Raw genomic sequence first — 26,478 nt, forward strand, 5'->3', positions numbered from 1 at the left:
AAAAATTCTGCTGCATCTCAGAGCATTAACATTTTAATAGTGGCCTGTGTAGACAACAAATTCTTCACTTTGCTTAGTGATCAATCTTTTCTATTAGAATGCAGGGGCTGAGTTGCAGTTGTGGGAGGGATAGGAACCACTTTGCAGCATCCTTCAAATCATGCCATATAGACCACTGTTTGCTTGGCCTACACACAAACCATACTCTCTCAGAAACTGTTCTCTTCCACTGTGTATACCTCAACTGCATCTGCCCAATGATGTGGGCCATTCTTTGGTATTCTAGTAACCATTGGAATGCTTAACTCTGTTGCTTACTCTGGGAAAACAAATGGGGAAAAAGTTGTCTTATGGAACTGAATCATGAAATATTGTCATTAATGTTCACAGCCTAGAAATGTGGGTGTAGTCACTGTTGTTTAGGAGGTAAAATCTCTAAAGGATATATGAATATATTAAAAACTTCTTTGCAGATTATTTACTTGAAGTTTAAGCAATAAGGGTATTACTGGAGGGATTTGAAGTTGAACATTCCCCCATTTATTATCTGTCATATGATTTATAGATAAATAGAGATAGTATCAATGAAAGTGATTTATGATATTTCCAGCTTCTTTCACATAAAATGGAACAAGTACAAATGGAGATATAATCAAATAAAAAAGCCTGTAAACAGCATCTAAAGTTGATAATGCAGTTCAATGTGATGATGCATGCATCAAGACGAAGAGAAATATAAATGCAATGCTCATGTGTTTGGAGTTTATTTCTTATTTATGTTGTGGTAAATTATCATTTAAGTATTTATATAATATAACAGCATGAAGGTTATACTATTTTTGTGTTTATGCCGTTAAGATATTTCATTGTTTTATTTAATTCACTCTACAGCCTACCTGGCTAGAATGACCAGGTCTTAATATATTGACACTGCTGTTTCATAGAAACACATAAGAAATAGCCAATTTTAACTACATCTATGAATACATATTTAACTTGAATGTCAGATACTAAAACTTCTGAGACAGGTAATGCAAAATAGAGAATGTGTCAAATTAGGAGTCAGCTTACATTTTAGGCAATTATTTTTCTTACAGGTAAGAAAGGAAATAACTTAGAGCAAAGTTTCTCATCCTCCTCAGCACAACTAACATTTGGGGCTGGATAATTCTTTATCAAGCGGGGGCGGCGGGGCTAGATTGTGCATTGTAGGATGCAGAGCAGCCTGTCTGGTCTCTACCAATGAGCTGCCAGTAGCACACCTCCAGTTATAACAACAAATGAAATGCCTTCAAATACAGATGGTTCCTGACTTACAAGGGTTTGACTTAATGATTTTTTGACTTTACGATGGTGTGAAAGCAATATGCATTCAGTAGAAATCATACTGGGAATGTTGAAATTTAGTCTTTTCCTGGACTAGTGATATGTAGTACTATCCTTTTCTGTGATGCCAGGGAGCAGCCATGAGCACAGCTCCCATGTCGGCCACATGATCATGGTGATAAACAACTGTACAGGTACAGTCACTTGTACCCGTACAACCACACTGTTTTTCACTTTCCATACAGTATTCAATAAATTACATAAGATATTCAACACTGTATTATAAAATAGACTCTGTGTTAGGTGATTTTGTCCAACTGTAAGCTGATGTATGTGTTTTGAGAAATTTAAGGTAGTCTAGGCTAAGCTATGATGTTGGGTAGGTTAGGTGTATTAAATGGAATTTTGACTCAAGATATTTTCAACTTATGAAGGGTAACCCCATCATAAATTGAGGAAGATCTGTATTTCCAAATGTCCCCTCAGAGCAAACTCAATCAGCCCATTGAGAACCACAGACTTGGAGGACTTTTGTGAGAACCAAAGAGACAATATCTGTTACTATCTTTATAATGTGTAAATTACCTTCCAGATATTATACCTCTTATAATAGCAGAACTAATTTTCCAATATTTTAATCAGACTAATTACACTGTACAATAAATGGCATCGCTCTCTTGTAGCAAAAACTTTATCATGTTCTTGGCAAAATTCATAAACCAAGCAAGGTCTAGTATCTCTTCAAGAGCAGGATCATTCTTTATTCATAGTTGTATCTACAGTATCTAATACAGCTTCTGACACATGTCTTATCACCATAAATTTTTGTGAAATAAAAGAAAGTCTTAAAGGAGATATTACTATGTGTGTTTTAAAGAATGCTTTAACTTTAGTGAATCTCAACATATGACATGTATGTGGCATTCCAATTAGGAAAGCTTTCAGATGTACGTGCATGGAGTCAGGGCAAGGGGGCATTGTTGAAGAACAAAACATTTTTAATCAGTTCTATCACCAATCATATTTTGATATCTTCTACTAAATATATTCCAAATTATTAGAAAATTGGATCTCCACTGCTACAAGAACAATCCATGTCACCATATTTTATCACCTGGATCACTGTAGTAGAACTACTAATTCATCTCTCTCTTATCTATTGGTGCAAACTTCTATTTCTTCTTCCATAGTTTTAAGTTATTTTTAATGTTTATTTATTTTCGAGAGAGATACAGAGTATGAGTGGGGGAGGGGCAGAAAGAGAGGGAGATACAGAATCTGAAGCAGGCTCCAGACTCCAGGCTCCAAGCTGTCAACCCAGAACCCTCTATGGGACTCAAACTCACACACCATGAGATCATGACATGAACTGAACTGAAGTCAGATGCTTAACCAACTGAGCCACCCACGCACCCCTATTCTCCCAAAGTTTTAAAAAGGCTAAGTCAATTACATCAGTCTCCATTGCAGATAGAATACAATCTTATGTTCTCAAAATATCTCACAAGGCTCCTCAGGACCTGGCTCTCATCCACTTTTCCAACCCCATCACAGGCTACTCATTTGTGTCCCCACCATTATGCAGTCCCTCTGGCTTTCCTTCCTCCAGTGTTCCTCCCCTCCTGTCTTGGGGTGTGTTTCTGCCTAGAAGGCTTTCTCCTCCACACATAACCTGGTCAATGCCTACTCAATTTCGGTTTCAATTTAAATATCACTTCCAAGAGCATGTTTCATTGATTCCCTGCCACCCATCTCTACCATTCTAAATTATGGTGCACTTATGACACTCCTATTATAGCATTTATCATATATATAATCAAATATTCACTTATTTTTATGTATACATTTGTCTCTTACTGTTTACTTTCCCTAATAAGATATGAGGGGTGGGAATTTTGACGTTCTGTACACCCAGCTCTATCACAATACCTGGTATATAGTAGCTGCCAATAAATATCTGCTGAAAAAATAAATGAATGAATGAATGTGTACACCTTAACGCTGACTTTCTAAGGACTTTCTCTGGCAGCAAAGATAGCAGTTCTAGGCTAAAAAGGAGAAGGTAGTATGGCTAGGGGAAGTATTTAGGGGCTGGCAAGACCCAGGATGAACCAATCTCCTATCTCACACTGTATCTGCACCTATTTCTACCATCAGTGCACAAGACTGGCCCAGCTTCTCCTCCCATTGGATGACACCCCATCCCATCTTTGTCATAGTTATTATTTTTCCTTGAGTACTCCAGAACCCAGCAACTAAGCATATAGTGAGAAATTTAGCTCCCATGGTGGGTAGTCCTACCTTTGTGCCTCCTTGTCTCTATAATGCCATGCATCAGTCATCTGCTCACCCACTTTCAAACAAAAGTTTTCCTCAATGCCATGCATTCATCAGCACTGTGACTTCAGTTTATTTGCTTTCTCCTTCCTTGGCATCTTTTTTTTCCCCCTAATGTTTCACCTACCACCTAATTCCAGATAAATTTCAATTTTTATCTCTAGCTGCAATTTACCTTCTAGTCTCTAATCCTAGAGATTCCAGCCACCAGATGCATATGTGAATAACTCCTGCCCCATACAGTGGGCACCCCAAGCTGACTAAAGGCACAGCTTAAGCAATCATCCTCTGTATCTTACTTCCCCATATCTGCTATTAGAACCTCCATTCCCCCAAAATATGCTATGTTGACCTCCTCAAGTCAGGAGTAGGGAAGCCCTTTCTACTTCCTCTCTTTTGCATTTCTTTAATCTGTACCATCCTCTCCATTCTGATTGCCATCAATCTCCTCTAGATACTCAATGCATTTCCTCTAAATCTAAACAACTGAAACAGTGTCCTAACAAGTCTAACATTTGGTCCCTGCTCCCACTCAATCTTCACCCTACTTCCTACAGCCTGAGTAATCTTTGTAAACTACAGCTTTCTATAGGCTCCTCCTCTATTCAAAAATCTTCAAAGTCACCCACACCCCCACAGCTACTGAAGTAAATAGAATACTTGAGTACAGCACTCAAGGGGATCCAAAAATATGGCTCTGCTCTCCCTTTCTTTTCAATGTCTCTCATACTTTAATCTATGAAAATATCCACACCCTGTGTTATCTGTGTCCTTTATTCATGCCCCAGTGTAGGAAGTTCTTTATTCCTCTGTCAAAATCCCACCCATCCAGTCTGCTCAAAGGACTCTTCCTGTATTTGCAGGTGCTTACCTTATATTGCTTCATTTTAGTCAGATGTTTGGATTACTGTATTAAATGATCTCCTTGAGGGTCAAAGATGAATCTCACTTACATATAATTCTCCAGACAGCCTATGTACAGGAAGGGTCATGGCCATTTAGAAAAAAAACTTAGGCATTGAATTCAGACGGATTTGGATATAAATTTTGACTTTACTACTTCATATCATCGTAAACAAAGTCCCTAAATTCTGAGAGCCTCAGTTTAACTCATAGAATAATGAAAATTAGGCTTACTTTGCAAGTTATTATAAAGATATGATATATAAAATACCTAACACAAGGGCTGGCATGTGAGAGATACCCAGTAAATGAAAGCTACCATAATAGTAGTATATATTATTACTTTGTTTTAATTTTTTTTTATTTTTAAGTAATCTCTACACCCAACGTGGGGTTTGAACTTTCAACCCTGAGATCAAGAGTCCCATTTCCTACCAACTGAGCTAGCCAAGCACCCCTATTATTACTTTGTAATAGAGAATAAACACATATTGGTTAAATAACTAAAATTAGCATAATATATCTATCCTGTCCTCCATGAGGTTATAATCAAACTGGGGAAAGAAGTCACCACCATATGCCAACATAATTAACCATTCTAAAAAAATGTAATATGAATGATTGTTAGAGTACATGGTTAGGTTTTAATAGGATGCCTGGAGGCCAGCAAAGAGGAAGTCAAGCTCCACTATGAAGAAGTCAGAGGCCTGTCCTGGTAGCACTCCAAAACAAAACCACAAGAAACTGGATCAAACCAGACATGCCCAAGATGGCTGACAAGATAAGCCAAAGGTCACATTATTTCTTCTTTACAGTACATGAACATGCTAAAATCTCCTCCTTAATGATGCCATGATAGGAACCGCTGACCAAATACAGAAGAAAAAGCACATAGCCCTGCTTCCAAGAAATTCCCACCTCAAGTAATAAATATTATAGCCCTTGTTAACAACTGTCAGTAAAAGACAGAAATCCAAACCCCTCCTGGGCTCTCCTTTGAGCTTACCCTCTCTCACATCTTGAGAATATACTTTCACTTTGCAATAAAGCTTCTTCTGCTATACTTTACTCTGACTAATGCTTGAATTCTTTCTCACAACAAAGTTAAAAACCTGGAATGGGCTGGTGGTTGAGATCTCCCTCAGGTCCTAAGAATTCTTCCAGTCAGTTATCATGATGACATCCCCAGTAAGTTCCAAGGTTTTCTGAGGAGAAAGACTTCATTTGTTCCTGGAGTGGAAAGGGCATCCCCTTGAAGGACAGGTAGGCCCTCCTTAAACTCTTGAAAGATGAAATAGCCATAGTAACAGGTACACTCTGAACAGTAAAGGGTTACTCTCAATTGATTTTCATTTTTTTAAGGAAAAAAAAAGAAGTTTGTTTTAAATGAACCATTAATCACTTATTTACTTTACTAATTACTTTACTAATTTATTTTTAATTAACTTTTTATTAAAAGACATTCTAATATGGGTGGGGGGAATACTGGCTTGAAAAGAGACTATAAGACTGGTCTGTAAAGCTATATGATTGCAAAGGAGTCGTTTTATTCCTGGGATCTCTGTGGTATCAACTAAAAATAAGAAAAATGCCAGATATGCTTTCAACAGGAAACTAGAAAGAGGAGATGAACCCAGCTAGTATTTCCTTCCTTAGAGAGGGAATATGGGGAATTTAGTAGCCTTTCTCATGGCTGAGTACTATCAGGTAGACCAGTGCCATAGTTTATGCCTACAAACTGATTGGCTGCTCAAGAACAATTTAGATTCAGGTGGAACAATTTTGAGGGAAGTGGGTAAACCAATGGTTGAGAATTTCCAATAGGGACAATAAACCTACCTCCAAAACTAGACGTGAAAAATGTTAAAAGAATATTTAAAAAGAATACTTAAAAATATTTTAAAATGATATGAAAAATATTAAAGGAATATTTAAAAATCAATGGTGAGATGTTATTTTGGATTTGTTGTATTTCAATACAAATTGAAATATGTATATATTTAATTTTGGAATCACTGAGCATGTTGTCTGAACAATGGCCCCAAGACACCCATGTCTTCATCATCAGACCCTGAGAAAATTGCCTTATATGGCAAAAGGAACTTTGCAGATGTGACTAAGGATCTTGAGGTGGGAGAGTATCTTGCCTTATCCAGGTGGACTCCAAATATAACCATAAAATGTCTTCATATTTGTTAGGAAGCCAAGGAAGATTTAACTGCAGAAGAGGAGAAAGCAATATGACCACAGAGGAAAAATTAGAGCAATGCAGTGACCATGCATTTTGCAAGAGGCAAAATGGATAGCAGAACATTCCAGTCACACAATGGAGGAAATTAAGACAAGACCCAACTATGAGGCTATAGGAAGAAAATGGTTGGAGAAATGAAATGCTATAGAAGTACCTCTTATGCCATGTGGCTCAGCACTTCTTGGTTGGGGCTCTTAGCTATGAAGTTAGAGTAGGACCCTGGAGCAGGAGAAGTGGTCCAAAATTAGGCTGCTGGAACAGACACGGCCTTTCTGTGACTGCTGTGTGTTTCTGCTGAGGGAAGGACCCCTCCCCAGACCAGTGAAGGTGCCTCACGGGTTCATGTGGTTGGCTTCTCCACAGTGATTATTCAGCCACCAATGTGGGAGAGAGAGTGCCTACCCATCTCAAATAGGCATTTTGATCTTTTCTAAGCAAGGCTAAACCATTGCTCCTTGTTTTAAAACTTTTTCTGTTTCTGCAGCTATTTTCATGTTCATGGAGAACCAGGTTGAGGTTTGGCAATTAAAACCTTGTGCATTTCAGAAGAAATGTAACTCAGCATGGACTTCAAAGGAATTTCCCACCACGTACTCCATTATGTCCCTATTCCATTTGGAGATATGGGAGGAAAAAGGGAAATACAAAGAAAAAGAAGAAAAATAAAACGGGAACATGGGGGCGAAAAAGTCCAGGAAAGAGAGAGAGACATTCGGGTGCTTGTGCGTGACTCTCTTTCATATGGAATTAATGGTGGTTTAATGGGGTATGAAAGAATGTTTTACTGGAAACAATGAGGAACAATTGTCTAGCTCACGTTTCATTTCACAGGTCATTATTGCATTAAGAAGTAAATCGACCAAGTCCGGTAAATAACAGTGTGCGTATTGCCGAGAGCTTCAAACCAACAATTTTAGCCATTGCCAACTAATATCTCTGTCATTTTAACCCTTACGGGGAAGTGCTAGGGGGCTAAACAATTACAGTCTTCACCCAGCTCTAGCAGGTGAGCATAATTCATTGCCCCTCTAGTCCCTTCTTTTGCAAAACCCAGGAGGACATATTTTAGCATTGTTGTTTTGTTGATGAGCCAGCCTGCGCCCACTGCAGCTCTGGTGGCCTTGAAAAACAACCCCCATTTTAGTGAGTGCTGCAGGCATCTTTTTAAACAGACTGCTTTCTCTGCAAAATTAATTGCTGCAAAATGCAGTGCTCCCTCATCTAAGCTTTTGCAAGCTCATACTCAGCTATTTAGGTGGGCCATAGATGTGTCTGAGAGAGCCAGGGAAAATGAGCTGCTTTCCTTTATTACAGAAGTTCACAATGGTGTCACCAAGCATCATCAGGCATCGGACATCAAGGAGTTTCTAATGCCTAAATTCTGTTTCCCTTAACTCAGGGGCAATTGGCAGAGGAGGCAAATGCTAGCATAAGAAATAAATACATCAAAGGTAGGGTACAACAAACAGTTGTAGTTAAAATAAATGTAACAAAAGATATATTTAAATGCTTACCAAAATAATATTTCTTGCTTCAACTTACAACAAAAAATGAGACAAAAATCAGGTTATGAGTCATAATGGTACATAATCACATCAAATAAATCAGGTTATACTGATAATTTTTCCATCAAAACTTGATGTTCAACCTACAGAACAGACACCGGTCATCCATATTTGTACAATGCCTCTGAAGCAAGATAAACTATGTCTTACTTTTTCCCAGAAAGAGAAGAAATCTTTCAGAGATAGCGACAGTATTCCAAGTTAATATTTCTTATTCTTCCACCATTTACAACTAAAGCTAAGACCTTACAAAGAACTAGGGTAGGCTGAATAACATCCTCTAAAACATGTTCTTCCCCTAAATCTAAACATGTGAATATAGCAAAGGGACTTTGCCAAAATGATTAAGGTTATGGATCTTAAAGTGGGGAAATTATCTGGGTGTGCCAGATCTGATCCTATAAACCATTCAAAAGCAAAGAAATTTCTCTGTCTAGAATCAAAGAAATGCAGCAGAAGAGAAGACAGGAGAGATTCAAAGCATGAGAGGAACATATTCCACCAGTGCTGGCATTAAAGGTGAAGGAGGCGACAAGTCAGGGAACGTGGGCAGCCTTAGAAGCTAAACATGACCTCCAAGACTACAGGCAAGGAAATGGGGACCTCAGTCCTACAATACTATAGAACTGAATTTACCAAAAACCTGAGTGACACTGGAAGAGGATTCATCCCTAGATACTCCAGAAAGGAATACAGTCCTACCAATACCTTAATTTGGTCCTTGAAAGACTGAAAGCAGAGAAATCAGCCAAGGCTAACAGACTTCTTACTTGCAGAACTGTAAGACAATACATGGGTGTCGTTTTAAGCCACTAAACTTGTAGTAATTTGTTACGGCAGCAATAGAAAACTAGAACTACTGAATCTTTGAGATATGATGCCTGAAATGTTCACGTAATCACCCCAGCCAGAGCCATGATAAATGGTGGCAACAGAATAGTGGTCACTAGTATTGACTTGGTGCTTATCCCAAGCCAGCCTTGTGGCTAAGTACTTCATATACATTGTATCTTTTATGGCTCTAGATCTGCTCTTTTGCCTGTACAGCATTCAAGCAGAGAGAATATGGCCTAGATGTACGGATAGTCTGGTTTCCACATGGGCAATACTCAAGTAGAGTTGTATCCCACCAACATCACCCAAAAGGGAAGAGATTATTATCCACAGCCACATAAAAAAAAAATCAGCTTCAACTCCCTTTCTCCATGGCAATTACTTTCAGAAACTTACATTCAATTTTTATTAATATTTCTCCTGTGAGGGAGTTAAGCAAATTGGAATTGGGTCCTACAGGGAGCCCCTAAATCCATAGTAAAAAGATTGGCTTCTAGGTCTAGGAAAATTTTTCTTCTGTGTCCCTTTTCTTGACATGCTTTACATAATAACCAACTCATTTTTCAGGATTCCATTTGTTATATAAATGAGTTTTACTATCATTATTCTTATTAAAATAAGTAATACATATACATGATTTTAAAAATGGCAACTTCCCAGTTGTTCCCTCAGAGCAGTAGTACAGAAGATCAGGATAGCAGAGGGCTAAGAGGCAGGGAGTGTTTTCTTTTTAATTGCATGTTTTACTGTTTTGTTTATTCATTCAACAAAAATCTCTAGGATAATGTCTTAAAAGCAGAGCCGCTGAGTTAGAACTTTTAGATGGTTACCAGATACCAAGAGGCCACATCAAATGATATTTGAGAACAAGTCTGAGAACTGTTTCTCTACATTTTCCCCAACAATAGAGATGATCACACTTTTTAAATCATTGCCAAAACAATAATATTAATAGTAATTATGGGAGAAGTGGTCACCACTGTCTTAGTAGAGTGGTGGACACTTTCGTTGAGCTTCTCTATTTTAATCCTTGCAATAATCATGAGTATATAATATGGATGTCTCCACTTCCTAAATAGGGAGACTGAAGCTCAGAGAGAATAAAAAATTTGCTTAGAGCTGCACATCTAGTAAGTAGACAAAATCCAGGCAGCATGACTCAGTGTAATAATTCTTAACTTGGACTTTGGGGAGCCTGGTGGTTCACTTGGTTGAGCGTCCCGACTCTTGATTTCAACTCAGGTCATGATCTCATGGTGAGATTGAGCCCCTCATTGGGCTCTGCACTGATAGCACAGAGCCTGCTTGGGACTCTTTCTCTGCCTATTTCTCTGCTCCTTTCCTGCTCGCGTGCACATTCACATTCCGTCTCTCTCTTAAAATAAATGAACATTTAAAAGAAAAAAAATTTGTCCTTCGATTATGACAGAAATTGGGCTTTTTATATCTTTATTGGCATTTGTATTTATTTCTCTGTGAAATTGATTTTGGAATCCTTTGAATATTTTTGAAATTGGTTTGTTCCTTTTTTGCTCTTTAATATTAGTGAGAATTTTTTGGTACTATAAGGTAAGTTGCTCTTTATGAGATGTAACCTTTTCTTGGTTGTTTTAGTTTAACTTTTGATATTCTTTGCACAAATTTTTAATTCTTATACAGTCATTGAATATTTATCAAATGTTTCCTGGATTTTGACTTATGCTAAGAAAGATCTCCATAATTTCAACAGTACAATCTCACCAATGTTTTCTAGTAAGTCTATATATTCATCTTTAATCCATATGGAATTAATTTTTATTAAAAAAAGGTATAAATTCCTCAATTTTTCCCCTGAGTATTCAAATGTCTCTATGTCATTAATTGGATAATTTCTATTTTCTCATGATTTAAAATGTCATCTTTGTCATGAAGTAATTTATACATTTGGATCTTTTTCTGGCCTTTATATTTTTTTTGTTCCTTTGAAACATCTACTTTTAGGATATTTTTAATAATTACATTCAAACCGTTGCAAAAATAGCATAGTTTTTACATCAAATCACTGTGCAAATATATGGAGAAAAACCTGAGAACCAAATCAAAGAATCTTCCAGGTCTATAATATTGAAATGAGAAGATACGAGTCACAAACTTGTTTAGTACCTCTTGGTAAGGCACAAGCATTTTATTACTTATGGGACTGGTCAAGTATCTCCTTCCATTAAAACACACATGTGCGGGGGTGCCTGGGTGGCTCAGTTGGTTGAGTGTCCAACTTTGGCTCAGGTCATGATCTCACAGTTGACAAGTTCGAGCCCCACGTGGGGCTCTGTGCTGATAGCTCAGAGCCTGGAGCCTGCTTCACTTTCTGTCTCCTTCTCTATCTGCCCCTCCCCCACTCATGCTCTGTCTGTCTCAAAAATAAATGTAAACATTAAAAAAATTTTTTTAAATAAAAAAACACACATGTGTGCACACACACACATACAAACACATACACACACAGAGACACATAAGAATATATAAAGTAATCAAACAAATAGAACAAACAACATCCAGGGGGCACCTGGGTGGCTCAGTCGATTAGCCATCCGACTGTTGATTTCAGCTCAGGTCATGATCTCATGGTTGGTGAGATTGACCCCATGTTAGGCTCTGCACTAACAGCACAGATTCTGATTGGGATTCTGGGATTCTCTCTCTACCTCTCTCTGTCCTTCCCCACCCCTCCCACACACACATCAGTGCACTCTCTTTCTAAAAAAAAAAAAAATAATAATAATAATAATTAAATACAAATTCTTAAAAGCTTTAAAAAAAAAAGAAAAGAAAAATAACAAACAACATCCATCTGTCTTAGATATAAACTAAGCTTAAGTTTGACCTTTTGTCTTCTAAATCTTTCAGTAACACCGTAATCAAAGATCGAACCCAGCAATGCAGGATTCTTCTATTATTAAAATTTAAAGATTAGGGACACAGTTGACTACTGAATGAAGTCCAAGAAATCATCCAGGGAGGAGTGAGGGGAGGGAGTAGCAAAAAAAGAAAGAGAGAAAAGTAAAGAAAATGAAGACAAAGAGAGGCAGTATATTATCATGGCAAAAAGTCATGTAATTTCATTTACTTACAGATATTCAAAAATAGTCACTTTTGTGGAATATTGATATTTATTGCTTCTTATACAACAAAGCACAGAAATGTGAATAGACATCTCAGTAGAGTGTCCTTCCTTAGCTTGAGTAGCAAAATTCCCAGTCTCAGAAAACCTTGATGCTTTATGTGGAGGACTGGATATTTGAATGGTAGCTCCTACTAATGGCAAATAATTGAGACAAGCTTCTTTATTTTACTGAGTTATATTCCCAGAAACAAGTAGGTGGTATCTAGAATGGTTTCTAATTCTGAGCTTAGGATCTAATCCCAAGAAACTCAAGCTGTATCTAATGACCTATAAAAAATGACTCATAAGACTGAAATTTAATAGAGATGAACAGAGTCTACTATAAAGGTTAAAAAAAAAATCAGTTCTCTTTATTTGACCTTCCAGAACTAGGGAAGAAAAGATACTCACATGGCAATCATAGCCACATGTAGTCATTCAGCCCTCAAAATATGACTAGTACAACTGATAATTAAATTTACAGTTGTATATGATTTTAGTTAATTATAATTTAAAGTGCATATGCAATTAGTTATAAGAAACTATTCAGGTATATTTGGGACAACGTGTACATGTGAATCTACTTTTTCAATTGTAAAGTTTATGAAATCTAGATACACATAAAATATTTCTGATGAAAATGTAGTTTCTGAATTAAGATAGGCTGTAATTGTGAAATACAAACAAAATTTCAAATATATAATATAAAAAAATGCAAAATATCAAAATAGTTTTATAGTGATATTAAAATGATATTTTTAATACATCAGATTAAATAAAAGGTATTATTAAATTTAATTCCATCTATTTCTTTTTATTTTTTTTAACCTGCCCACCAAAATATTTAAATTACATTTGTGGTTTGCATTATTATCTCTACTGGACAATAAAAAATCATTGACAGATTGAAGAATATCAAAAATAGCCAGTTTAGAAAGTGAAGACCTAAAAAACAGTCCAACATATGTTGACTAACAGAAGGAATTTGGAATTTCTTTGCTTGAAAGAAACATATTGGATTATTATATGATCACTGTTTCACTGCTTTGAATATGTAAAAGGCTTTAATATAGAAATAATTAGATCTATACTCTATCAAACCAAAAGGTAAACTAGGTCACTGGTAGTGGAAATCACAGAAAGAATCCTAACAATTAAAATTATTCCAAATATATTAGGTAGGCCTGTAAGGGAGTGAATTCCCACTTGGGAAAGTTAAAGGTAGAGACCATCTATGCATTGAATGGGAAGTGGAACATATTAACCTTTAAGGAACGATTCAAATTAAACATCCTGTAGTCTTTTTTCTTTCCAATCGGCATGTATTCCTACAAACTAATGAATTAATACATATGAGCCAATATTTCCCAAAATATATTCTGAAGTACAGTAATTCCAATGGACACTAATATGTATAAGCAAGTATTCACTAGTTTAAAAGTTTGAGAAATACTGGGTAAAACAAATTTAAATAGTATTCTTAAATTTCACTGCAGAACTTATCAGAACCTTTAAATCTTTTTTTTTAATTTTTTTAACGTTTATTTATTATTGAGAAACAGAGAGAGACAGAGTATGAGCAGGGGAGGGGCAGAGAGAGAAGGACACACAGAATCCGAAGCAGGCTCCAGGCTCCAAGCTGTCAGTACAGAAACCGATGCGGGGCTCGAACTCACAAACTGCGAGATCGTGACCTGAGCTGAAGTCAGACGCTCAACCGACTGAGCCACCCAGTCGTCCCAGAACCTTTAATATCTTAAGGTACATGACAAATCTCCAAAATGGGAATAGCCAGAGTTTTCAAAGTTTATTTAGCCATGGACCACATTTTGCACAATTTCCTGAGATTAGTGAATAAGAACATTCTTTGAGAATGCTTAAAAAAATTATATATTGAGTAGATCTATACAATTAACTTTGTGGAACAGCTGACTGGCAACCTAAACTTGAATTCTTGACTGTTTCACTCATTTATCCACCCATCTATTCATTTATTCCCACATTCAACAAACGTTTGCTCAGCATATATTACATTACAGGGATTCATACTAAATAAACATTCAAGGATGTTTGCCTTCAAGGTATTCACAGTCTGGTGACATAGCAGACTTAAACAATGGTGGCAATTGAGCACGAGATGTGCTAAAATAGAATTCGGTGATGGGTACAGCAAGGACATAAAGATCCAGAGCCCCAGTTGCTCTGGAAAACAGGGAACACTCCACAGGGGAGCTGCTACATTGCAACACACCATGTCTGCTGCTAAACACCCTCTTTTACTTGCCTCTTTCATGTATGCCTTGTAAAGCTTTACCCAACACTCTAGGCTCACGGAAAACTCCATTTCCTTCCTAGAGCCTTTGTCTATATCGCCAGGTATACATGGTCTCTCCAGTGCATTATGCCAATTTCATATTAACTAATTTTCTCCATCTCATAACCTGCCCCCCCCTGCACCGATGCACGAGGGCAGGGATGGTTTCTTATTTACCTCAATGTGTCTTTTTTAACTTTCACCAAAAATATTTTATTTATTTATTTATTTATTTATTTATTTATTTATTTATATGAAATTTATTGTCAAATTGGTTTCCATACAACACCCAGTGTTCATCCCAACAGGTGCCCTCCTCAATGCCCATCACCCACTTTCCCCTCTCCCCCACCCCCCATCAACCCTCAGTTTATTCTCAGTTTTTAAGAGTCTCTTATGGTTTGGCTCCCTCCCTCTCTAACTTTTTTTTCCTTCCCCTCTCCCATGGTCTTCTGTTAAGTTTCTCAGGATCCACATATGAATGAAAACATATGGTATCTGTCTTTCTCTGCCTGACTAGGACACCCCAACAGTACATGGTGCTTTGCTCTCAATGGACTCTCAATAAACATCTAAGTTGGAAAAAAAAAACTTGCTCAATTTATTGGGGGAAGAGAGGAAGCTACAGAAAACTACCATAATAAGTTTTTGATCTCATGACCAAAGCTTTTACTTCATGTTACTCTATTGTTATCACACAGTCTCCGGGAGTTAACAGTGGCAAAATGCTTTTCTTGGATGTGACAGAGTCAGCATATTTTATACATGGAACATGACTATATGAAGAAAAGGAATTAAGTGAGGCTTTTTTGTGGTCATTATTATATTGCCTTTCAAAAAATGTACAATAGGGAGACCCGGGTGGCTCAGTTGGTTAAGTATCTGACTTCAGTTCAGTTCATGATTTCACAGTTCGTGAGTTCAAGCCCTGTGTCAGGCTCTGTGCTGACAGCTCAGAGCCTGAAGCCTGGAGCCTGCTTTGGATTCTGTGTCTCCCTCTCTCTGTGTCCCTCTCCTACCAATGTCTGTCTCTGTCTCTCTCTCTCAAAAATAAACATTAAAAGGTTTTTTTTAATGTTACAGTAATTGACAGTTACTTTTCTAAGCCTAAAAATCTATTTGCTACCATGTAAAATGGAAATATGTGAATTATTTAGTTAAATATCTCTCTGTGCAGCACCCCACCAGATGATTCAGACCACACAATGATAATTATCTAGAAGTGGTTCCAAGCCCAGATTTTGGAATCAGACAAATACAGATTTAAATCATGGTTCTGCACATTCTAGCTGCAGAACCATGAAAAATTAGTTAGCTTCTCTAAACCCTTATTTCTTGAAATGCTGAAAAGGGATAACAATCCTTACATGTTAAGGTTGTTGAAAGGATAAATGGGAATGTTTATAAACCACTTAGCATAATGTTTGACACATGGAATATGCTAAATAAATGGTAACTATTATTATTGCTAGTTTGGATAGATAATTGCTGGAATAATGACACAGTCTCAGTTTGCTTTGTTCTGTGTAGACAGGACTCTGTGTGTGAGAAAAGCCAATAGGTCTAAGAGAGCTTACATTGGAGAATGTGGAGAAAGAAGGTGGAGGGTACCGTGTACAGTATTGCAGAGTGGTAAAAACACAGGTTCAGTCCTGAAACTTCTATTAATTAGTTTATGGCTTAGGTACGTTACCGAATATCTCTACATTAGTTTCCATATCTATAACAGGTAGGGAATAAGAATGCCTATTTCATAGGCTATATTCTGTTGATGGCATTACATGAGATAATTCATCTGCAGGTCTTAGTACAGAGTCAGAAACATGGTGGATACTTCACAAGTATTAGCTGCTCATGGAAGATTTGAGGATCAAGACAATCTCAGGAATAAAGTGTCCAGATTGAGGAGAGGCAAAGGAAATTATTGCCATGTCCCATATGCCTTTCCACATCATCCTTTACAAATCACATATGAAAAACATTCCAACTCAGAGTATGGATGATTTCAAAATGCAATCAAACACTATTACGCCACTCATGGCCTGGAGACTGGACAAGCCAAGCAGGAGTGAGGGAATCAGGTGAAGGAAAGGTACTCTTTGGGTCTCACAAAGGATCACTGAAAGCTTTATCCTCTTCTGGTTGGGATAAAACTCCCTGCAGCCACGTATCCCAAAGATTCTAATATTTTCTGAGACTCCACTGTGCCTTTATATTTTAATACCCTGACATCTGGAATCCTAAAAGTCTAATGTTTAACCATAAATATCGGCTGAGATTAAAGAGCTATCTACCAAGTTTCAATCTTTGGGGCCTATAATTGCTTGGGAAAAGAGAATGGTATTTCCCCCTCTAGCTAGAAGAAAAAGGCCTCCGCAAGCACAGATATTGGCAGACAAACCGTTTATTCTCTCCATTCTGTTCCCTCACTCCCTCCCTCCCTCTCCCTTCTCCCATTTTATAATACCATCTTGCTGTCATTCCCAGGACAAATGGGAAGAAAGAGAAGCCTAGAAAGCTTTAAAAAAGGACACATTTCAAGATCTAGCAACAAAGAGTTGAGAACACGCTGGCCACTCTGTCTGTGAGCCACTAAGCGTATGTGTCCCCATTGCTGGAGCTTTCCCATTATTCAGTTGGAAACCACTTCATCACTCCATGGGCTGACAGTCAAATGCCAGCTTTATTTTCTTTTTTATCAACCTCATCTTTTATTTTTGATTTGGGGCCAGTCACTTTTAAGGTCTCCATAATGGTTTATAACTTTCTTTCTCAAGCGACCAAGAAGTAACACCATTTGAAAAATGTTTCTTACCCTCGCGTGGCACAGAATGGGAAACTCTCACCTGCCCTGGAGGTGGATTTGACCAGAAGTCCTGGCCGGATCACAGTACTTTGCTGGGAATGATGTCAAGGAAAGTGTGGGAAAAGCTTATCATGAGTTTAGGTTTTTAATATAATGATTCAATGTAGAATTTAAAAAATAAACTTAGCATTGAACTCATTTTTATCCAGTGTTGTATTATTAAAGTGACATTTTGAGGTCATTCAACTCACTTCAATACTAGGAAAAATAATCTACAATGAAGTAAGTTTAATATGTTCTTATTATTCAAAGACTTAATTTAGATTGTAAATACTCCTATATCTTTGTAGTTCATATTCTTTTCCCCTTCAGAAATATAGCCAGTGTGTATGTAAGCAAGAATATTTGTGCCTTTGGTATTTGGCACAGAGAACAAATTCTTGATTTTCTGTGAGAAATTGAAACTGTTCACTTTTTAAGTTAAAAATGTTGTCTTTTTAACATCTTGTCTCTTTACTTCAAAGGAAGCATATTACTCTAGAGGTAGTGATTCTCAAACCTTAGCACAGCAAAATCACTTGGGGAGGGGTGTGTGTGTGTGTGTGTGTGTAAGTGAGAGAAAGTATGTGAGTGTGTGTGTATGTGTGTGTGTTTAAACACAAAGGTCTGGGACTCACACATATCTGTTGACTCAAAGTCCTTCCAACACGCAAATGAATGTCTAATGTACTAGATAATTCCGATAAGTCAGTTACAGCAGCCACTATCCTAAACACATCAAATTTACCTCATCTGAAAAAAAAATTGGCAGGAGAACAGGATTTTTGTTTTGTTTGTTATAAAATTTCCAGTCTATTGAAGACAATACTTTAAAAAATATAACATAAATTATCTGACAAATTAGACATACAATATAAAAGCCCCACGCCTTATTTATTAGAGTCAGTAGATATAAAACTACTCTGCCAGTTGCTGTGTTTCTAAGTGATACATGTACGAAATTATCTCACTGCAGACTGGTACAAGACTGTGGGCCAGCACAGGTCGGAAGACCACTTGTGGGGTAGTGCATCCCTAAGCCCCCACTAGCTTCAGCTTCCTAACTACACTGCCTGTTTCCAGTCTGACTCCCACCCTTTTCCATTTATTCCATGGCTGCATGATCTATCAGAGAGTGAATAAAATCTTGTCACCGCCTTTCTTAAAACCCTCCAACAAACACCATCTTATCAAATCACCCTGGCCTATGAAGGAGCTGATTCCTGGCGACCTCCAACTCCTTCCTCTCCCATTAATTACACACCAGTACCACTGATTTCCTTTTCCACCACCTCTCAGACACTTTGAGGCCATTTTGTCTCAGAGCCTCTGTTGTGGCTGGTCTCTGTCCCCAGGAGGCTCCTACCTCTGCTCAGAGCAGTGACTCTTTGCTTTTCACTCAGGTCTCACTAGAAATGTAACTGTTTCAAATAGCAACTCCCTTATACACATGCGTGCGCACGCGCGCGCGCGCACACACACACACACCCACACCTCTCAATCTACCTCTCTAACCCAAAACTCTATACTGTTTTCTTCCTACCTCCCATCACTATTGGAATATTTTCACTTACTTGTTTATATATATCTCTCAACCAAAACATAAGCTTGATGCAAGTAGGAACATTGTTCACAAATAGAGCTCCCATCCTTAGAGCTTTGGTAGACTGTAGGTGGCCACAATGCATTTGCACAATGAATAAAAATGCCAACTTCAGCACCCAGCAAGCATGCAAAAGCTATTCAAGGAATGCTACCTTCCATTTTACCTCCCTTCTACTTTCAAATCAAGGCCCAGAAATTGTAAAATGCCATGGAGAGTAAAGCTCTAATTTCTTCCAGTCTTCTTTCAACCACACGGGTACTCCACACATACAAACTGGCCTGGGAGGTAAAGCCATCCATTTGGAGTCTGGGGCATACTGGAAATGACTAAGAAGCCAGAGTGGAAAGCTCTGGCACCTGTCTGGTCCCACCTAAATGGGATATCAATTTCAAGACTTTGTTTTTGTCAGTGATTCTGAATTGTCAGATCATCAGCTGCCTCCATAACCAAAAGTAATCCTTTCCACAATAAAATGCAAATGGTTCTCAGAGCATCTCCTGCTTGGGATTAGCTGCCTTGCACTCTATTGCCATGCATGCTTCAAAGTTGGCTGCAAATGCAAACTTACAGATAAGTACAAATCAAAATTAACAGCTCACTTTTCCCCTGGCTACACACCCTGCATTACACAGATAGCAAAACCCACTGGCACAGTATTCCTTATAGCTGATCCACATGGATAATTTTTGCTTCTAATGCCAGACTATATGACAATATTCCGGGACCTGTGGATATCTGTCTGGCTTGGTAGTTTTGCTGTGAACTTATATGTGCAAATAAAATCTGTATTTTTCAAATTAAAAATAACCCTCTAAGGCAATGGACTCCAAATTATTTATTAATAAAGTTGAGAAAGAACATAAGGGTGCATCACACTCAATACCATTTGGAATAAATATGAGACTTGGTTTGTAGTGGCCTCCATTTTCGTCTCTGCTGCACACCTCTCCCTGTTCTACAGATTATAGATTCTTGTCTTGGAGAGGAAAAATACAAAATAGACATTCCTTCTTTTAAGATTGAATTTGTGCCTTTCTCATCTATCAGATTGTGTACAGGAATTGGAAAGCAGCACAGAAGGGAATGGTTCAAAAAATAAAAAGGGACTTGGATTAGGGAAGGAGGATATATTCATATTTTGGAAGCCAAAGGAAAACACTACAATCCTGTTAGCACCCAGAAGGCACCATTTACAATGCACTATCTCCTTCATTGCAAAAAGACACACTTTGTATTTCTAGAGCAGTAAACAGCAGGTTCTACTGCAGGAATCCTTGAGGTTGGTACCTACAGCAACCTCATTTAAAATGTTATAAAGTTTTAAAACATCAGGAGTTTAAAGCAGTCAGTCATATGTACCTTTCTATATAAATTCAACCACACACACACACACACACACACACACACACACACACACACTCATGCTTGTCCACATGCTAATAGTAACTAATACGTTATACTGTGATACCTTCTGGAGTTTTACCATTGAATCATATTTCACAACCAGGTCAGAGAGTGAAGAAAAATGAAATATACAATCAACCACAAGAGCATGTTTGTTGCCTAAAAAGTACATGTATACCACATGGTAAGCAACCATCTGAGTTCATCAAACCACCATATTACTTCCACATGGAGTATTTGATCAACACTTTAGAGATCCTGTTTGCACCAGACATTTCCAAAGCCAACCCCCATGTTTTTAGCACTCGCCTTCACACACCAAAGACTGTTAGTGCAAAAACCTACCACTTCATGCTGAGAAAGGTTTTTTCTCAGCCACAGGAAAGAGCACAACTGGCCTGTGTTCGGAGAAAGCCAAGAGGCTGGTGAGTTGATGTCCAGAAGCATCCTTTAGCCAATGACAAGCAGGGATTTGAATTATAAATACCTTAGCTTCTTCGAAGCTTAGCAGGGATACGTTTCAATCATGTGCCCAGAGTCTGCAGGAGTTCTCCCCCGCCCAGACGAGCTCCAGCTATCCACAGTGGTCACCAGTTTGATTATACCCTTCCTGGCTTCACATTTTTCCCTGTCTCACTTTCCCACTTCTCTGCTTTCCTGACCTCAACTCCCACATAAACTACTAGATTCTAAGCCTTGTATCAAGGCCTGCCTTTGGAGCAGCACAAACTAAGACACTCTTCAGTCCTCATTCATTTCTGAAATGTAATTTTCATTAAATACTCTGGGACACCTGTCCCTTGTTATGGATTCCACAGAAATGTGATCCTCACCAAAAACCACAAGCATAGAAAAACCTCACAATTATGTCTGTATTTCTTTTTAAAGCATAAAGATGTTTTCTCAATGGTATAAACACCTATAACAGAGGGATGATTCTTTTTTTTTTTTAATTTTTTTTAACATTTATTTATTTTTGAGACAGAGAGAGACAGAGCATGAGCAGGGGAAGGTCAGAGAGAGAGGGAGACACAGAATCCGAAACAGGCTCCAGGCTCTGAGCTGTCAGCCCAGAGCCTGATGTGGGGCTCAAACTCACGGACCGCGAGATCATGACCTGAGCCGAAGTCGGAAGCCTAACAGACTGAGCCACCCAGGCGCCCCCAGAGGGATGATTCTTAAAACCAATAGAATAACTTTTATGAAAAGCTAGTTGAATAGTTATAGCGGTAAATGGGACAGTAACTGCCTATCTTTTTTTTTTCTTTTCCTACTCTGCACATATTTTCTCAATATATACTTTCCCTGAATTTTATTCTTCTGTGAAAAAATGTGCTTGCTGGTTATATCCAACAGGTATAACTAACATATCGAAATGAATATTTACTTAGTGTGTTCCATGCACTCAGCACTGACTTTTTAAAAACCTATACTGTAGTCCCCACAGTTTGTCATTCTGTGCAAGATAAGCCTTCAACCTATGAAAATATTTAAGAGAAATTAGAAAAAGTGTTGAAGCATGAAATAGTATGGTAATTAAAAGACTTATGTAGAAACTTCTCTAAATGTCAAATGCTAAAAGTAGGAGTTCAAAGAAGAAAGGAGGAAACAGGTAAAAAAGAGGTCTAGGAAAGTCTTGGTTTCAGATTTCATGTTATGTATAAATCCTTAAGACACTGACCTACATTTAAGCCTCAGTTTCTTCTGTCTGCTCTTGAATGGTTTGGGACAAACAGCATTAATATTCTCCTTGGTTATCAATAATTAATTCACTTGATCAACCCATCAATTAATATTTGTTGAGCATTCCCCAAATATACAACAAACAGGACAAACTTCTTGCCATCATTAAGATTGCATTTCAACAGGCAAACAGGGGCACCTGGGTGGCTCAGTTGGTTAAGTGTCAACTTCAGCTTAGGTCATGATCTCATGGTTCATGAGTTCAAGCCCTGTGTTGGGCTCTGGGATGACAGCTCAGAGCCTGCTTCAGATTCTGTGTCTCCCCCTCTCTCTGCCCCTCCCTCACTTGTGCACCCTCTTGCACTTGCTCTCTCTCTCAAAAATAAATGTAAAAAAAAACTGCAGTTTTAAAAAATAAAATAAAATAAAAATAAAAGACAAGCAGTAAATCAGCCAGTAAATAAGTGTACTTATAATTTCAAGTAGGGGTGCCTGAGTGACTCAGTCATCTAACTCTTGGTTTCAGCTCAGGTCATGATATCACAGTTTGGTGGGTTCAAGCCCCACATCGGTTTCCATAATAACAGTGTGGAGCCTGCTTGGGATTTTCTCTCTCCCCCTCCCCCATTCATGCTGTCTATGTCTCTAGATAGATAAATAAATAAATACATACATACTTACATAAAAAAATATTATTATTTCAACTAATGTAACTCTCACAAAAAAAAATGAAGCAGGCACAGTAGGGCTAGAGTAATGGAAGAATAATTATTTTAGGGTGGTCAGGGGTGGCTTCTCTGAGGAGCTATCATTTGAACAAAAGGAGCCAGCTCTGCAAAGAAATGAGAACAGGATATTTCAGGCAGAGGAAACAGCCAATGCAAAGGCAACCCCCGGGGTAAGAATAAGCTTAGCATGGTAAAGAAAGCATAAGACCACGATAAATAAAGAAGAGTGTCACAGGGAGCAGATACTACAAGACTTATAGGCTTGAAGTTTGCATTTTATTTTAGGGGAATGGAAAGCAATTGGAAAGTTGAAAATATCACTCTTGCTACCTTGTGAAAAATAGTTTATGGGCTAAAAGAAGAGAAGAAAAAAGACTGTTAGGAAGCTATTCTATTCCCTTGTTGGATGATGGTTTAGAAGTGAGAGGGTTTATATCAAAAAAAAAAAAAAAAAGAATAAATGCTCCTAGATTTTTTACTTAAATAATCTCATGAACGATGGTACTGAGCACTAAGGTAGGGTCATCTAGGGAAGGAGCAGATTATGGATGTGGACAGAAATCAAAAACCCACTTGGGGCATGTTGAGTCTGAAATGCTGATTGTACATCCCAATGGAGTCAGTTGGATACACCAGACCAAAGTTCAGGGCTGGAGATATAAATTGGAAGTCATCAGCAGTGAATGGCATGTCAACCTTGGATTTAGCAAGATTAGGGAGAGAATAAAACAGATCTGAGAACATAATCCTGGAACATTCCTTCATTTAGAACTTAAAAAGGGGAAAGGAGACTAGAGGAGAAGTATGGAAAGAATCAACCACTGAAACAGAAAGAAAGCCAGGATAATTCTTTCGATTTATGTGCAACAGATTCCACCTGAACTCAAATGGAAACTCAGAGTCCAATTGTTTGTGGAAGTAGGACAATGATCTCTCTGGGGGGTCCAGCTATTAAAACTGATCACTAAATGGGCTCTGGTTGTATAAGAGCAGAAGGAATTTTGATTACAGGCCCCCCGGGGACAACCAACAGATGGAAAAAAGGAAGGACAACTGCACACCGTCTACGCCACCACCCTGAATGAGCACCTTCAAGTCTGGATGGAAGAGAATTATTGACTCAGATGGCAGAGGAGCTGGTTCCCTGCAGACTGTGAAACACTGAGCAGCAAGAGTGCTGCTTCAGGTCCCGGTGAGCTCATTACTGAGATGTTCTCACTTGTGCACAGAGCTGCATGTTAGAAATCTGTACCTTACACAAAGACACAAGCGATCTCATGGAGGGAATAACAATGCTGTAATGACATTGCTTAACCACTCAACATTCTTGTGATAGCAGACTCCAACTCAAAATCAGTTCCTCTCCTGGATATTTTGTTCCTGATAGACAAGCCAGCCAAACCACATGCATGCTCCCTGTACTGGAGGCATAAGTTCAGATATAACCAACCTGTGTTGAAGAAGGATCCAGTCCATTCTGCCTCCGTTTTAGGGAATACAGAAACTGGTGGTGGCAGACCTAGGGCTCTCCCATCCAGATCCTTAAAGAGATATTTTCTTGGATCTTCACAATCTGATTCAGGGCAGACCAGTATTCCTAAACTTTTCCTGTGAAGATAGACAGAAAACAACTCTCTCATTCCATAAGCAACACAAAGAAAACATATTTGTAGTGCCGCCATGAAAAATAAATGAGGATTTTATTATTAATAATGTGTTATACATAGATAAAAAGTAAAGCTCTATAGAGAATTTTATTTCCCCGTTATATGGGCAAAAAGAAAGACATTCTTGTAACCAAATATTCCACATATCTGAATATATAATTTTGCTTCAATTGCTAATTTTTTAAGAAGCAAGATACAATGAAGTGTTCTTAATTCTAATATCTACTAAATATAAAATAATAATTTCTTTAAGAAACTTTGGGGACTTGCAGTATTTTAAGATTATTACTATACCTTTCAATTCTATTTGTGCTATATACAAACAAGGTAAAAATAGATATTCTCACTCAACATATATCTATTGAATACCTACTACTTACATGTTGGAGAATACAGTGGTGATAAAGATAGACATATTCCTATACTTTCAGAATTTAGAGTCAGGCAGGGTATATAAACAAGTTATAGGCAATTATAGCATTGAATTATAGAGAATTTATTTGATTCCCCCTGGTCTAATAATTTTAGGTACCATTGGTAATAACATTAAATATTTATTGTATGCCAACCATGTGTCAGGTATTAATAATATAAAGAATCAGATGCTAATATCATTTAGCTTTATAACTATTTCATCCCATAAGTAAGGCATGAATGAACATAAAGAAAATTGGGCAAAGAAAAAATGATAGAATAACACAAATTGAAAATCTCATAATGTTTTGGTACCATAAAAATGGGTCAGGGATGGGCATTAAAATGAGATTACTGTTGGGCCAAACACATTAACTTTCTAATCAGGACAATTTTTCTTGATTCTTTTCTTCCAGCTAAAGGAGTTTGCCCAATATTGTGGAGGAAAGAAAGTAACACATTCTCCCTGCTCCTAACTTTCCCACTCTCTTTTATGAGAAAAAGAATTCCTCATCTAGTTTTCAGAGAACATATGTTCAAGAACAGTAGTTACAGAAGGTCTACATGCCAAAATCTAAGCCACTTCGTACAGTTCAGGGATTCCTGGCAACAGACACAGTCTCCTTCTACCTCCTAGTCCCTGCTCAAGGGTTTCCAAGCCTCCTTCAGAAAACTAGTGACACCATACTCCATGGAAGAGTCAAGAATTGGGGTAAATTTTTTTCCAGTAATTTTGAAAACATCCCAAAGACGTATCTCTAATAAGGATAAACAATGAAACAATATCAATAAAACTTTGCATTCTATCACTTTTGTTCCCTCTTTTAGCTAAAAACTGTCACAAGGCTCAACCCAAATTGAAGAGAGAAATAGCCTCTATCTCTGTTGTGAGAGAGACTGAAAAATCTAACAAAAGGCATGACTGTAGGTGGGGTAAAGAATTGGGGCCATTCAATCAATCCACCTTATCTTTCCAGAAGAACATATTTCTATTCACATTGATGATTTTATTCTCTTTTTCTAAATATGGTTAAGGATTTGAGGAATTGACAAATATTTCACAAACATGGCTTATTGGAAATACTAAAACTGGTACCTGGTCTGCAAAGGAGGAAAGTAGAACTTGTTATTATCTTTGATATTTAGCATCCTGGTCCTCTCTGCTGTAATAGGATGCACGATTCCAGTGTTCTCTACATTGGGCAGGATGCAGACATCTAGGTCATCATTATAGCAACTCTTCACAAAACTAGAAAAGGTGACATCTGAAAAAAAATTTTAAGGTATCATAATATCGGATCATATAAACTATCTACCACAATATGGACTATACAACTAAATATTCTTATACCAGTGCAGATCTAGGAGTAAGTTTAAGCTATCCAGGGTAGTTCCAGGAGTTAACATAAATCCTGACTTAAAATATCTGTAGTTCTGGGGCACCTGGGTGGCTCAGTTG

General features: G+C 37.7%; 1 protein-coding gene across 1 annotated transcript in view; it reads right to left on the bottom strand.

Annotated features, from left to right (window-relative positions):
- PKHD1 (PKHD1 ciliary IPT domain containing fibrocystin/polyductin) overlaps nucleotides 1–26,478 on the bottom strand; it is a 486,267-nt gene that overhangs the window by 111,978 nt on the left and 347,811 nt on the right. Inside the window, 2 exon segments of the mRNA XM_030315703.1 lie at nucleotides 24,389–24,546; nucleotides 26,116–26,284. Coding sequence (XP_030171563.1) covers nucleotides 24,389–24,546; nucleotides 26,116–26,284 — 327 coding nt within the window.

Source organism: Lynx canadensis, chromosome B2, assembly GCF_007474595.2.
Source record: "Lynx canadensis isolate LIC74 chromosome B2, mLynCan4.pri.v2, whole genome shotgun sequence".
Taxonomy (NCBI): Eukaryota; Metazoa; Chordata; class Mammalia; order Carnivora; family Felidae; genus Lynx; species Lynx canadensis.